Source organism: Tiliqua scincoides, chromosome 14, assembly GCF_035046505.1.
Source record: "Tiliqua scincoides isolate rTilSci1 chromosome 14, rTilSci1.hap2, whole genome shotgun sequence".
Lineage (NCBI taxonomy): Eukaryota > Metazoa > Chordata > Lepidosauria > Squamata > Scincidae > Tiliqua > Tiliqua scincoides.
The window spans coordinates 3,873,777-3,890,064 of NC_089834.1; the positions used below are offsets into that span (position 1 = coordinate 3,873,777).

General features: G+C 46.9%; 1 protein-coding gene across 1 annotated transcript in view; it reads left to right on the top strand.

The window, feature by feature from the left end:
• Positions 1–16,288, top strand: part of ULK1 (unc-51 like autophagy activating kinase 1) — a 101,822-nt gene that overhangs the window by 64,642 nt on the left and 20,892 nt on the right. The window contains exons 13-17 of the mRNA XM_066609648.1: positions 3,038–3,197; positions 6,706–6,766; positions 6,889–6,978; positions 7,273–7,401; positions 16,023–16,177. Coding sequence (XP_066465745.1) covers positions 3,038–3,197; positions 6,706–6,766; positions 6,889–6,978; positions 7,273–7,401; positions 16,023–16,177 — 595 coding nt within the window. The remainder of the gene's footprint in view (positions 1–3,037; positions 3,198–6,705; positions 6,767–6,888; positions 6,979–7,272; positions 7,402–16,022; positions 16,178–16,288) is intronic.

Below are 16,288 nucleotides of genomic sequence, written 5' to 3' on the forward strand. Positions count from 1 at the left end.
GTAAGCAGAGAATTTCTTGCAAGAAAACCTCACAAGTGCAGACTGAAATCTCCCCTACCTTCTCAACCTTTAATTGGGCCCTGTAGACCAGCTGCACTATCTCATAGCCAAAGAAAGGATCTACAGAAAGACCTGGACTGAGCCTCTTCTCAGTCAATTCTCCGCTCTCTGTCCAAGCATCTCTAGTGCAACCAAGTCAAGCTCCTTTGTGCAAGGGAAATCCATGCAGACACAAGTCAGTGGGAGCCATCTGCAGAGATCCAACTTATCAAAGCAGCCTCTGTCTTCAGCTATTTTGATCTGAGCTGACAGCGAAGCTTTCCTAGACCAAATCTTGAGACAGAGAAGCTGTTCTCCCCAGTGTCACAAACTTAGGGGGGTTTGGGGTGCTCAGAGTTCTTGGTTCTCGAACCCTAAAACCCTCAAGGCCCCCCTGACCACCCTTTATGTGCCAGTGCCTCAGTCCAGGGACACTGAGACCCTCTAGGCTCCAGAAAGCCTGGAGCGCTTTCTCCAATTAAAGCTTCAGTCCTCAAGTTACTAGACCTCTGTGAGCACTTGGTAGCTTGCTGAACAGCTAGGCAGGATTCTCAACCTTTGTCCCCAACAGACAATGAAACAACTTAGTAAAAGAGATTTTAGTTTATTAAGTACATAAGGTTACATAAGGCAGCAAATGCTAGAGGCACAAACATCTAGGAAACATATCAGCAATAAACTAATAAAGCTAGCTGGCTATCTCTGTTAATCCCTATCTCTCACCTGGTTCAGTTACTCTTGTAGATCTTTTAGCTCCAGGGCTACCTATGAGGCCAGGTGCCCATGGTGGACAATGGAGCTCACAGCGCGTCCAGGATGTTGCACCCAAAACTCTGTCCAAGAAGGAACCAAACACACCCCTTGGGCACTCATTATTATACTTCTCATGCTAATAATAATAATAATAATAATAATAATAGGTATTTATATACCGCCTTTCTTGGTCAGTCAGTCAACAGTCAACAAAACCTTTATTGGCATAAACATTTGATAGGTGAGGACTCTGTACAGAAATCGTAGAGAGTATAAATCTAAGTAGTACACAAATATAAGTATATGTGCACACCTATGTGTACACACAGATACAACGTACATTACATTTTACAAACAAACATGAATTATTTAAAAGACAGAAACAATCAGTTACTCTGCGGATCTTGCCAGAATGTAGCCTACTCAGTGATTACAGGCCTTTCTTGGTCTTTATTCAAGACTTTATTCAAGGCGGTTTACATAGGCAGGCTTATTTAAATCCCTTATTAAATAAGGATTTTTACAATTGAAAGAAGGTTCTTTCAAGAACCACTACATTCAGGTGTTTCATTCCGATCTGGCTTCACATTCTGGCCTCCATCCTCCCACGCTCAGAGCAGATGGAATAGCTCGGCTTCAGCTTGTCAGCTGCTTCAAGGTCGCACGGTGCCGGTGGCCTCGAACTGGCGACCTTGTGGATGTTATCTTCAGGCAGACGGAGACTCTACGCTCTAGACCAGACCTCCTGCTAATAGTACTGAGGTGACTTCATACTTATTTAGACTGTCCAATCAGAAACTTTTGAGGACAGAACCTTCTGGAAGTAGGCCTGGTTGCTAGTCCTCCTAGTTCTTACCCCTCCCAACTGGAGATCTACAGCTGCGCTCCATCACTTGATCAGGTGCCTCTCTGTCTCCTAACATTCCAATGGGTTGTAATTCTTGTTATCTGTCCTTTCTGCCCAGCAAAGGAGAGAGAACAATCTTTTTGTTTATTTACTCACATTCTTGCAGCTAGCAACTGCTAGCAACTTCTCCATTACTGACTTAGTTTGGTTCAGGCTTCTACTGCCCACCTAGGCCTAACATGTACATATTAATGACACCCAATTGCTGTACTGCAAGCCTGCTCTCAGAGGGCTTTAGTGAAAAGTTGTTTGCTGGAGGCATTTTTTTAAATGCCAAGAGAGGTTTGGGTAGCAGGTGAAGTGGACGAGAGGGTGATGGCGTGCTCTTGCAAGTCCAGGCTTGAAGTTGGAATCGGCTTCACTGGTGCTGCGTCAGCCCTCAAGGCATCAGATACACTTATTTTTCTCCTCCCCATGTATGATTCCCCCCCCAAGGATGATCCCAGTTATAGCATCCTAGAGTTGAAAGTGATTCATAAGGTCATCTAGTCCAACCCCCTGCCTATAGCATGAAATCCTCTTAGAGCATCTCCAACTGGTGCCTGTTGAACCTCTGCTTGAAGATTTCCAGCAAGGGAGAGTCCACCACCTCTTAACAATCTGCCCCACTGCCGAACCACCCTGACCATCATGAATTTCTTCCTGAATTTATATGGTGAAAATGATGGAAACCTAGTAAAGAAGAGAAAGGCGGCTTTTATAGCCTGCATTGTGATGTCCCCTTTTCTCACAACATAGCTGGTGCTCAGACCTCTGCTGCAGTCATACTATCCTCTTGCCTGTTCTGCTTCTCAGACCGACCATTTGTAATGCCCAAGTTCAGAATAAGCCATGTGGACAGAGGGCCTGTATGCGGAATCCTAGATCATAGAATCCTAGAGTTGGAAGGGACCCACAAAGTCATCTAATGCAGTCACCTACGTGTAGCATGAAAACCTCCTGGTGCTTCTATAGCAAGTGCCTGCTCAGCCTCTGCCTGAAGATCTGCAGTGAGGGAGAATCCAGCCCCACCCTTGGTAATCTGTTCCACTGCCCTTTCAAGAATTTCTTCCTTGGTCCAGCCAGAGTGTCTTCTTTTGCAGTTTGTATCTATTGGATCTGGTTCTAATTGGGGTATATAGAAATCCAGGGCGCTTCAGGCAGACTCCTCATCACACCTCTTGGGAGAATCCTGTTCAATGTGACTTCTTGTGTGTAATTTTCAAAATTCTTCCCTATTCCAGTCATAGCTGTTTGTGGTTATTTTGTACCTTGACTGTGGAGTATTTTGGTGTGGCTTAACGCAGAGGTGGTGGCAGGCTTGCATTTCAGTCTGTCTCTCCCCTTCCCTCCAAACAGTCCCTTGGAGAGTTGCCGCATCTCCAGGAAAAGGCGCTGGCCTCTCCCACCCAGGGGTCTCCGGGCTTCTTGCATGGATCGAAAGAATCAGCTGGTAGCAGCAGCAAGAACTCCTCCTGTGACACTGACGATTTTGTCATGGTGCCTGCTCAGTTTGCAAGTAAGCAGCAGGTTCTGGGGAAGAAAGAAGACCAGGCAGGTGGGGTGGCACTTCGGTGTGTGTGGGGAGGGGGAAATTGTGCACATTTGTTCACAGAGACAAGAACAGCAATATCCTTGTGTGGTCTGGCTCAGAGGCGTCTTTAGAGTTTGTGTCACCTGGTGCGAGAGCTTGTTGTGTCACACCCGGCCATAATGGACCTCTCTCACAGTGGCGTCACTAGGATTCGTGTCACCCGGTTCGGGAGGCCTGCACAGCACCCCATGCAGTGGGCGAGGCAGCACCCCAGGTGGTGGGCATGGTGATGACCATCGCCCCGCCCCCACTGGTTTTTTGGCTGTACCTTTTGATATAATACAGATATGTCAATGTGGTTTGTTTCATTACATTCTGCATGAAATTACTCATTGATTGATATATAGCATGATGGTATTATTCCTCCAAACTCTGATTTTAGTGATTTTGAACACTTGTAGAGTCAGTCACCCCCCCCCCCCGTGTCACACCCCGTGTCAACTTACGAACACCTTATTGCAGCAGTTCTCAAACTTTTAGCACCAGGACCCACCTTTTAGAATGACAATCTGTCCAGGACCCATTGGAAGTGATGTCATGGCCGGAAGTGACATCATCAAGCAAATTAAAATAAATAATTATAAATAATTAAATTAAAATAAAAGAAATAATTAAATATGGGGGAGCCAGCCACCAAGTGAATTTTCTCTGTAGTCTGCCTGCAATAACAACCCCCTCCAAAAAAAGAATCAGTGAGATTTTCAGCCCTCCCCAGTGCCCATTTTAAGTTCTTCTATTTCAAGCTTATCAAGATAAAGACCCAAAATAGAAAACATTCCCCTTATCAGTTCAAGGCTCCTTTTTTGGTCCTTTTTAGTGGGGGGGGGGAGACTGCTTTCCGGAGCATTTGTTGAGCTCCAGATCCATCGAATCGGGACCATTCTGGTGTCCTCACATTCCGATTTGCCTGGCCTGACCACAAGCCAAGGCATGTCTGCCTACTCATGAGTAAATGCGACTGTGTGGCTTAGTTTCGCTTTCCATAGGGCTCAATACACTCACAGCTGAGAGGGAGGGACCTCCTTCTTGGGTGTTTTGGGGGGGGGGACGACTGCATTAATTGGATAGGGACCATTCTGGTGTCGTTGGATTTCTCTCAGTCTGCCCTTTCTGACGGACTAAGGCAGGTACACCTACTCGCAAGTAAATGCGCGATATGGCTCTGTGTTACTTTCCATAGGGCTCCATGCATTTTTTTCTTTACAGTTTTTCAGCCATAACGTTTGAAGGAAAGGAGCTATTTCACTCTGGGGTTTTGCATTGCATTCTGCTGGAAATTCCTCATCCAACGGTATATGGCATGATGGGGTTGCTCCTCAAACAGCAATTTTAGCGTGTCATACCCATAGTGTGTGTCACCCCCGTTGCGTGTCACCCGGTGCAGCCCGCACCTCCCACACCCTCCTAGCGACACCACTGCTCTCTTGAACCAGACCATACAGAACAAATGACAATAGCGTATGCTCAGCCTAAATGCAGTGGCATCACTAGCGTTGGTGTTGTCCCAAATCACTTCTTTTTTTTTTTTAATTTTAACACATAACAGCATGGGTCACCCAACAAATCAGTCACCAACAAAAGCCAGTGGCCAACTTGATGACACTCACACAACTGAATGAGAGTTCTAGGATTAGGTTTGAGACATGGAAATGAGAGTTGACGCAGACTAACACCTGACTGGTTCCCTGCGGTGCCATCATAACACCTCATTGGCTCTTGGAACAATCAGTCTCGTGGGTCAGTTTTGAGTGAAGGCAATCCAGTTTTGTGACAGTTGTGTTATTCTTTTGCTGGTTAATTTGTCATAACTTTTGATAAAGTACAGATAATTCAACAGAGTTTGTTTCATTACATTCTGCATGAAATTTCCTTCCCAATGATATAAACATGGTATTATTTATAAATACCAATTTTCCAAAATTGTGGCCACCAGTGTTAATTCATACACCCCTCCCCACCGAGGGTGTCACCCGGTGTGATCCGTACCCCCCTAGTTATGCTACTGGTCTGGCTGCGAGAAGGAGCATCTTCCCAAGACTGTTGAAGCATGTTTCCAGCAAGGAAATAGGAGTCCTGTTTTTGAACCTTGGTTTCCTAGAGAGAAGGGCCTGACACCTCAGTGGGGCAGTCGCCCTGCAGGCAGCTCTGCTGAGGCTATCCCAGGGATGCTGGACCTCTTACTTGGAAGTTTAACAACATCTATTTGGTTCTCCTTCCCATGAGAATATACTTCTAGGAACTGGTGAAGGAGCATTTTAAGATTTTGACCCACATAAGTGCCAGATATCAAGCCTACAAGTGGCTTGGACCAGATGCACTTGGCATTGGGCAAATATATGGGCTGTTTTGTGAGCTAGGCACACAAATTTGATTGTGACATGGACACACATTGGTGCTGGGGCATGTTGGGTAATCTTCTCTTTCTTTAGGGAGGACTGAAATAAAATTCCCCTTGCATTTTGAAACGGGTAGATGTGAAAAATTGAGTGCTATGATATGTAAATACTAAACCACACAAATCCAAATATTTCTTGGATCAGAAAGTACCATGCAAATGATACCCTGTGTATGCTGAGTAAGCATATGTATTGCCGTTATTAAACTGAGCATTTGTAGAGTACTTTTGTGGGTGCATAAAGCACTTCAGATGTATTATCTTGATCTATTTCCTTGCAATAGCTCTGGAAGGTAAACAAGGAGTAATATCCCCATATTGCAGATGGGGAAGACTGAGGCTGAGAGGAAGTGGTTGCCTAGGGCCACCCCTAGGGTAGTCCTGATTTACGTCTCAGCCTCTTAGGTGCTGTACGACACCAGTTCTCTTGCAAGTAAGCAAAGTGTTCCTTGATCAATTACAATTTGTTGTTGGCAACCTTCAGTCTCGAAAGACTATGGTATTGCACTCTGAAAGGTGGTTCTGGAACAGCGTCTAGTGTGGCTGAAAAGGCCAATTCGGGAGTGACAATCCCTTCCACACTGGGAGCATAGGTCCTTGATATCTGCAGGGAGTCTGTTCCTGGATTCCCCATGGATACCGAAATCCATGGATAATAAAATCCACTGTCGGACCTTCTAACAGGCACTCCTGATTTGGCAAAATCCAAAACTGTCTTTCTAAGGCCTCTGGGAGGCCTCCCAGGACCTCAGAAAGCATCCTGGGCACAACAAGAAGATGCTTCTGGTTGCATCTGGGAGGTCAGGTGAAGCCCTCTAGCACTCATGGGCACTTGTGTGGAGTCAAATCCATGGGTTCCAATTCAACAGACAAAGAGGGCCCACCAAATAGAGGCATTCCACATGAAGGATGTAATGTCTCTTCTGATATGCTTAACTCTCCCATTCACTTAGCTTTGGCTGGATTATTCTGGTGAGTGTGTGTTTTGTTGCTTAAGGAACTTGGAAGTAACCTTTCCATGAACTTCTTGAAATCTAGGTGACATCGCTGTAGAAGCTGCAGGGGGGAAACCAATCCAGGACAGCTTGATGTGCAGTGGGTAAGGAAAGACAATGCTTACATTGAATGTCTAACTTAAACATGGAGTTTATTGAAGTTTTGGCACCTCCGCTTCTCTAATTGAAGTAACAGGGGGGGCTTTTCATCTTGTTTTTTCCCCAGGAGCTCCTTGGTGACTTCAACAGGCTTGGAAAGCCAAGGAAGAACGCCATCTCCTTCACCCCCTTACAGTACTTCTCCTAGCCCATCAGGGTAAGAAGATGGCTGATGGGATTGGTGGGGCCTGTTGTCCCCTTGGAAAGAGAATGATAGGTATCCTCACCAGATAGACCTCCTGGAGCACGACTGGAAGGAACTTACGGTTTGCTGGCACAAATCAAAAGTGTCCTTCCAAAGATCCTTGCAGATTTCCTGTGCCAGCCTCTGCACCCACTCTGTCCATCCCCTTAGGGCGCCATGCCCATTTCAGGCTCAACCTGGTTGGCTTCTAATAGAATCAGGGAGCAACAGCCCATCTTAATGATGCTCTTTGCTCATTTTCTGCAGCAGGCCCAGCCAGTTTTCCTCAGGCAGCAAATGCGGACAGTCGGTGCCTATCCCAGTCCCAACACAGATCCACAACTACCGGCGTATTGAACAGAACCTTCAGTCTCCCACGCAGTATTCCTCTCCACGGTGAGTACCTGATACAAAAGGGACAAGGCCTTCTGGCAGTTTGATTTCTGTCTGATTGCTAAAATTTGTGGTCTTTCTTACCCAACCTCCGCTCTCATCCTTGAGGCTTGTGCACATGTGGGGTGCAGCCTAGAGAAAGAGAACACACCCCACTCAAAAGCACAAGGAGTCTGTGTGCTCCAGATTTACCCTTTACTTTCTCCAGACTTTCTCGCTGTATCTTTGTGGTGTTGACTCTGTTGTGGTCAGTTGGCCAATGAAAGTCATGAGGGAAGGAGATCAGGAACCAGAAAGTTGTGCGTAATTGTCGCACATTAATTGCATGCAATTAGCGTGATTCGGTGCCCTTTATATGAGCCTGCTTGATGGTGACATATGCAACACTAGGCCAAAGCAACAACTGTGCTCTTGAGCTGTTGCATACGGATTGTGGAAAGCTTGAAACCTCCCCTGCAGCTTCATTTTATGTAGGATTGGTGGTGTGTCCTGGGAAAATGGCTCTAGGAATTTGGATGTTTTGTTTTGCTTGGAGAAAGAGTGGCTCCAAAAGTACTCTGTGCTTACAAACAGCTCCCATTGCCCCAAGATGTGGTGTGGCATAGTGGATAGAGCCATGGTTCTCAAAAGCCTCAGCACCAGAATCCACTTTTTGAAATGACCCTCTATCGGGACCCACCGAGCTTTGGAAGACTTTTTTTTTAAAAAGTGATCTAGAAAGAAATAATATTTTGTTTATTTACAAACATTTGCAAAAAACCTCAATCTATTTCACGTAATGAGGCAGCCCTAATGAATAACCTCAAGGCTTGAGGGGCTCACAGCCCAATCCTGAGCTGCCTGTTGCGCCAGGACTGCCAGCTGTGCTGAAACAGCTGCTGTGGCATCCTGTGCGCAACAGGGAAGCAGCCAGTGGCTCCTTGGGGGAAGGGACTCGCTCCTTCACCCGAGTAAGGGAAGTAGCCTCTCAATGGGACTACTCGATTCTGCAGCAGTCCTTGAGCTGCCATAGAATCAGGAGCCTCTGTGTCAGGCCGTGCAGCACAACACAGAGCTCAGATCCAATGAAGCTGAGCTCCACCAGTCCCGCCTCCCTCCTACCCCGCTCCCTCCCCCAGTACGCCTACCACCTCCCGCCCTGGAACGCCTCCTCCCTGCCTTCCCCCACACCCCCACCTACCTCTCTGCTTCTTGGCAGTCCATGCAACCACTGGGTGGCAGAGCACCAGTGTTCCATTGGCACTGGGCTAGCTCTGGCATGTGGCCGGCACTAAGTCTCACAAACGTGCCATATGGCACACTTGTGACAATGCATGCTGGTGGTAAGCCAGCACACACTGCTTAGGATTGGGTCCTTAGTTCTGTGACCCAGCCTTCACCTGCCCCCACGACCTATCATAGACAGACTTGAGGGGAAAAAGCACACCAGAGAAAACACACACAAACATGCATCTCCCTTTAGGCAGGAGGTCTGGTCTAGAGGGTTGAGCCTCCATTTGCCTGAAGATAACATCCAAAGGTCGCCAGTTCGAGGCCACCGGCACCGTGCGACCTTGAAGCAGCTGACAAGCTGAGCCGAGTTATTCCATCTGCTCTGAGCGTGGGAGGATGGAGGCCAGAATGTGCGACCAGTTCAAGAAAGAAACATCTGAATGTTGTGGTTTCTTGAAAGATAGAAACCTTCTTTCAAATTGTAAAAATCCCTACGGGGATTTAAATTGCCTGCCCATGTAAACCGCCTTGAATAAAGTCTAAGGAGAAATCTGAGGACCAAGAAAGACTGTATAGAAATACCTGTATTATTATTATTATTATTTATTATTATTTAGTTACATAAGCTTGCATATTGTAGGAGCTCAGCTCTTTGCAGGACATTTGGCAGCTCCCTGATTGTTGAACAGCCTCAGGGCTTGAGGCAATTATTGATCTGATCTTTCCATTTTCATTGGAGGCTCTGTGGGACCCTTCAGATATCGGGTCACAACCCACCTGCTGGGTCCTGAACCACAATCTGTGAAATGCTGGGATAGAGCTTTGGAGCAGGACCCAAGTTCATGTGCCTGCTTAACCACCAAGAGTGAGCCAGTGAGTCTCCCTTCTCTCAGTCTGACCTACCTCACAGGATTGTTGTGTGAGGGGGGACCCCCCCACACACAGAGGCAGTCACAATTTAAGCTGCAAGTTCATTGGGTCCTGTCTTCTCTGCTGGCATTACTCTGCATATAATAGGTTCCTTATAACAACAAACACACCTATTATTATTACCCAATTAAAGAGATTTTAGCAGCTTAATCAGATGAGATTCCAGCTGCAGTCTTGAGCCAAGGCTATGATCAAGGAAGCACCATTCACCCCAGAGGAATGGATTTGTGCTGCTCCCCAATTACTCAGCATTGCCCTGCTGGATGATTCATCTATTTATGCATTCTCGAAGTAGAAGGACTGGCTGCCCAGTTAATCAATGGCATCTTTCTAGCCCAGCAGTTCCCAAACTGTGGGTCAGGACCAGCATGTCACAACCCAATTTTTGGTGGGTTGCAAAACTGACAGGGAAAATGTATTGAGCCTTATGGAAACTGAAACATGTTCCTAAGTAGGCAAACATGCCTTGGTCCATGTTGAAGGGCAGTCTGAAGGGAATGCAACATCATCTAAATGGCAGGCCACTATTAAGAAGGAAGTCCTCCCTCCCCAACCCTAAAGCTGACAAAGAAAATTGTCAAGGCCAATTCCATGCTAGGGATCATTAAAAGGGGGATTGAGAATAAAACAGCTAATATTACAATGCCATTGTACAAATTGATGGTATGGCTGCACCTAGAGTATTGTGTTCAGTTCTGGTCCCCACATCTTAAAAAGGATATAGTGGAACTAGAAACGGTGCAGAAGACAGCGACCAAAATGATTAGTGGGCTGGGACACCTCCCTTATGAGGAAAGTCTGCAGTGCCTGAGGTTTTTCAGTCTAGAAAAGAGGTGCCTGAGGGGGGACATGACTGAGACATACAAAATTATGCAGGGGATGGACAGAGTGGATAGAGAGATGTTCTTTACACTCTCACATAACACCAAAACCAGGGAACATCCACTAAAATTGAGTGTTGGGAGAGTTAGAACAGACAAGAGAAAATATTTTTGTACTAATTACGCATCTGTGGAACTCCTTGCCACAGGATGTGGTGATGGCGTCCAGCCTAAATGCCTTTAAAACAGGATTGGACAGATTACTGGAGTAAAACTCCATCACAGATTACAAGCCATGTACAGTCTGAAATTAGCTGGTCACTCATTATGAGGGCCAGATAGGGATTATTTTTCTGTCATCTGAATTGGCAGTGGATGGCAGTTTTTTCAGCTACCCCAGACTGGCGAGGGAGGGAAGGTATATTCAGTAGGTTTCATGCATTAAAGTTGGTCACTGTGTTTAATAAAGTAGCACAAATTAAACCCAGTTGCGATCTGGTATTTTCACTGGGGGTGTGTGAGCATAAATAGAATGCTAGATGTATCTTGAGGTCTTGTGTATGCTCCCCGAGACATCTGGTGGGCCGCTGTGAGATACAGGAAGCTGGACTACATGGGCCCTGAGCCTGATCCAGCAGGGATGTTCTTAAAGAAAATATATTGAACCCTATGGAAAGCGAAACTGAGCCGCTCATGTATGTTTAGAGTAGGTGAGTGTGGCTTGGCTCCTGTCAAAGGCCAGGTGAGGGAGACCAAAAGGTTACAAGAATGGCCCTGATCTGATGAAGTTCAACAAATACTCTAGATTGTGGTTCCCTCACCATAGTAAAAAGGTATGGTGTTAAAAGTAAAAACAGAGTCTTGAGCAGCTGGTAAAGTGAAACATTTTTTTAAAGTATCGTAAAGCGAGGTGGGTCCTGAGAGTCTCATTTTAAAAAGTGGGTCCTGGTGCTAAAAGTTTTGGGAACTACTGAGGTAGCCAATCCTAAAACTTGAGATAAGTTTGTCATGTTTTTCTTTACAAACATGTTACAAAAAAAAACAAGTTGCTCATGTGTTCATCGTGATGAAAGCATTGCTGTCCTAATCCCATGACATAATTACGGCATGAGACATTCATGCCTGTGGCATTGAGCTCAGTCACATTTGCACCGGATGTCATGGCCCCAGGCTGCATGGTGGAGTCTTTCCATCCTGTGCAGGCAGCCCCAGTCCTTTCCTTTTGAGAAGGATCTGGCATCCATGCTGCAGGGTGTTGGTCTTCTCCGTGGCTTTCTCTAAGACGAAGCAAGTGGGAAAACTGCTGCTTGATAAAGCAGACCTCTTTTTAATAGCACCCAAACGGAATTTAATTACTGGTTTTGGCAAATAACCCATGCATAATGAGAAGCAATGGAAATTCCAAGCCGCTTCAAGAACTCAGCCTGGTGAAAAGGTGAGTGTCTTCTTGGACATTATGGGCTGTGCCTGCAGAAGCTCTAGACTCTCAGCATTAGACTCTCCACTGAGCAGGTTCACGAAGTGTCCCTTTTCTGCCAAGCCTTGGGCAGCTGCAGGGCAAGGATGGTGTTGGGGGCTGGGCCTAGGTTGTTCTGCCAGGTGTGGTTGGGACTCCTACCAAGCAAAGACCCAGTCTGACCAAGAAACATTGTAGCAGTGGTTCTCAAACTTTTTAGCACCAGGACCCACTTTCTAAAATGACACTCTATCAGAACCCACCTAGCTTTATGAGACTTAAAAAAAAAAAAAGTGATCTAGAAAGAAATAATATTTTTATTTATTGAAAAGTTATTTATTTATTTGCAAAAAGAAATGCAATCCATTTCTCATAATGAGGCAGTCCTCGTGAATAGCCTTAAGGTTTGAGGGGCTTAGTGATGTGGTGTAGACTTCACCTGCCCCCACTGCCTGTCACTGACGGACTTGGGGAGATGAACACACTGGGAGAAAAAAGGCACTCAAACATTTATCTCCCTATATTTACTCAAGCTTGCAAACTGCAGGAGTTCAGCTGTTTGCAGGGCAATTAGCAGCTCTCTTGCAAACTGCAGGAGCTCGTGATTTTTGAACAGCTGATCAAATCAATAGCTGAAAAAAAATCAACTGATTCTTGAATAGCTTCAGGGCTTGAGGCAATTAGCTTTCTGATCTTGCCATTACCTGTGTTTATATTGGAGGCTCTGCGGTACCCACCAGAAATCAGGTCTTGACCTGCAGTTTGAGGAATGCTGCTTTATTATCTTTCTAGGTTGGGAAACCAAAAGGCTGTGGAAGGGAGGGCAGAGTTTCCCTAAAGGATGCACTGCAACCCAGAGAACCCTCTAATCTCACCACCTGGGACTGCTCTTTAGAACCCTGAGGGTGCCCAGCCTGAACCCATCTGTTCCTGACTGTTTCTATGGATGCTTTTGCACATGGAAGCAACAGTGCAAGCCTGTCCATATCTACTCGCTTCTGAGTAGATATGGGTTCTGTGTTCAACGGAGCCTTGCCCCCAGGCATAGGATTGCAGCCTAAAATCTTTGTCTCTGTTAAATTTGTTGGATTCACTGTTGTGACTAAGACCACTCTGGTTTGTAGCATGGGACACAGTCATTCTTGCTCCCGTTTGGTGAGAATGACTTGGGCCCAGCCGAAAGCCCATCCCAACCAGCCCCCTCTGTCCCTCAGGGACCAACCAGGTACCTCTGGGAAGCCCCCAAGCAAGAGATGAAGGCCTGCATCTTCCTGCAATTGCTTCCAGTCAGTGGTGTAGTTAAGGGATCTTGCACAAACCTTTTTAACACCCTCCAGAGGCCCAGAACACACACATCTAGGGGGGCATCTGGGAGGTGGTCTGCAGCCTCGCTGGACCTCAGAAGGCCTGTTGAACACCTCAATTTTTTTGTGAAAATCAGAACTGCCTTTCTAAGGCCCCCCCAGCAGTCCTTCCGAGGTTCAGACAGAATGGGCGTGCCCTCTCCGTGCTGTAGAAGGTCTCCTGGATACTGTCAGGGGTGTGGGTTGGTACCCCTTCAAGATGTGGTACTGGGGAACCGGAGGCAGCTTAACTTAACCTCACTTAGGCCTGAGGTGCTCCAAATATAGAACTGACTGATGGACTTGAGATCATGTACATTCTCATCATGGAGCAATATCCAAACTGCATCAGTGAAGGCATCCATCGCACAATGATTTTTAGCTGGAGAATGAGCCTGCCTGCCTGTCCAGAGTTTCCCCAACTTTTGTTAGACTCCAGTTGGCCTACAGCCCAGACTCTCCAGACAGCTCATTGGCTCAGCTGTCGATTGTTTACTTCCTACATCGCATCAGTCCCCCGAATTCTGGCTATTTTTGGCAGCTGCTCCGTCAGCCATAGAACTAAGAAAAGATGAGGGTGAACTGAATGCTTCGTGTACTGAATGGAAAAGCTGTATTTAGGTGGCCCTAACGCAAGTCCTGGAAGACCCTGCCTCTCCTGGATTTGGGCGAGGGAAGCCACCTGTGCCTGGCATTGGTCTCATAGAATCCTCAAGTTGGAAGGGATCTACAAGGTCATCTAGTCCAGCACCAAGGTCACTCTAGTCCAATCCTTCTAGAGCATCTCCAGCAGGTACTTGTTGAACCTCTACTTGAAGATTTCCATTGAGGAGGAATCCAATCCACCATCTCCCTTTGCAAGTTGTTCCATGGCTGAATGACCCTGACCCTTCAAGAATTTCTTCCTGACGTCCAGCCAGAATCTCCTGTTTTGCAGTTTGTACCCACTGGATTTAGATCTACTGTCAGAGACAGCTGAGAACAAATTTGTTTTGTCTTCAGATACTGAAGAGCTCTGTCATATCGCCTCTTCCCCAGGCTAAACATAACAAGGTCCTTCAGCCTTTCCTGGTAGGGCTTGTTCTCCAGCCCTCCTCCTGTGATCATCCTCATCACACTTCTCTGAACTTGCTTAGTTTGGCTGCAAGTTTCTGAATGTGAGGTGCCCAGAATTGGACACAGTCCTCCAGGTGAACAATGGAGAGTAAAGTGGAACCACAAGTTCTTGCAGCTTGGAAGCTATGGTTCTTCTAATGCTGGCTAAAATTGCATAGGCCTTCTTTGCAGCCATAAAAGTGACTGTGTTATGCTTGGTCATCAAGACTGTTTCAGTTCCGTCTCCAGGTGTTTGGCCCTGCAGTTCCAGTGCACTGGACTGTGCTCTTGCTTTCTGCCTGAATTCCTTCCTTGCTTATATCTGGAGCCTGGAGTTTGGCCTTGTTCTTAGCACTAGTGACACCAAACCTAACCAGTCGGGCCTGTGGCCAAGTGGTTGGGACCAACTGGCATGCCTGGTGATGTGAAGCTGCCTTCCAGTGGTTTGCATTGATGTTGGTGCATTTCAACTTGGCTGTGCTCTAGAGGGGGGAAAAAAACTGCGGCATTAGAACAACCACAGCCCAAATCCTTGACTGCAGTTGGCCATCTCTTGGCACGAGTGCAGACATTAGCGGAGTGGCAGCCTGCCTTTTCCCGCCGTTGTGCTCGCTGCAGCCGCTAGAGCGGAGGATGTAGAAAGCAATGAAAGTGCGCGCTGTTCCTCAAGCTGGTCATTTTCAATTTTATGTATGAAGTGGAGCAATAAAGGGGGCCCTGGAAGAGGGTCCTGCTGATCTCCACCCTCCCTCCAAGCACAAAATGCCACTCCTTAAATTCTGGCACTTCAATTCCTTCTTGCCTGCTTCTAGTCTCTGCATAAGCTTCTTGTCCTTGCCTGCAAATCCTTCTGTGGCCTCAACCTCTTCCCCCCCCCATCTCTCTGCCCTCACACCTTAACCCATTCCTGCCTGTAAGCCAGCCTGCAAGTTGGTCTGCCTCCTTCAGACGTGTCTGCCTTTTCTCTCCTGCTGCCCCTCATGCCTGAAACTGCCTCCACCCATGGTGCCACCATCCAACCACTATCATGGCATCTTCCTTAAATCCTTCCCCAAACTCATCTTCTCTGTGACTCTTGGGCCCAAGCCCAAGCCTGGTTGCCTTACTTCACTGTAACTAAATGTAAATAAGTTGTGTGTGATAAATAATGTTGTATTCTCCAGCCTTGCATACAGAACTACGAAAATGTGGAATTGCCATGCAGCACTGTCTCTCCAAGACATGACTTGCCAAGCTTCTTCACTTGGCTCAATCCATCTGGTGTGTGGGGCCACCCATGATTCAAGGAGCTGTATAACAGACCTTTTCTGTACAAGAAATGACCCAGCATTCACCCCCTTCCGCCCCCCCCCCGGATCTGCACCAAATCTTCCCTCCATTTAGCTACCCACAAATGCATATCTAGAGGCACATTTTAATTGCCTTTGAGTAAGATTCAGACAGGTTTGTCAGTTCAGGGAGTTGGCCAGGAGCACAGGTAATCTTGAGAAATAATCATACAGAGTCTCAATCAGAGGGGTGAAGTGCTTATGACCAACTCACCATTGTCCCCCTAAATGGCAGTCAAGGGGTTTCATGGTTGAACTGGGTTGTCAGCTGGAGCTTCTGAACTCTAGCCATGGTTCTTTAGCCACTGCACTTCATTGGTTTTCTCTGTTGTGGTTGGAATGCAGAGGACATCACCTCGCCTGACTCTTTAAAAAAACAGTTTCTTATTGTCCCTCTGCCAACTATCCAGGATAATGGAGTCTCTCTCTTTCCCATCAGGTCTGCTGGGGTCAGGAGATCGAGCAGTACAAGCCCTCTTGGCTTCACAAAAGCCAGCCCTTCCCCTCCGTTTGCTGCTGGAGAGCATGGCACTGGACCAGCTTCCAGAAGGTTCTCCTTTGGTGGTGCAAAGCCTTACACACCATCCCCACAAGGTAAGCTGATGAGCTGGCCCACTCCAGCACCAGGAAAGGCCCATCAACAAGGCAGCTACACCCAAGCGTCCGTTCAGCTGCCTAGAAAATTCAGGGTTTGATTCCCCCCTT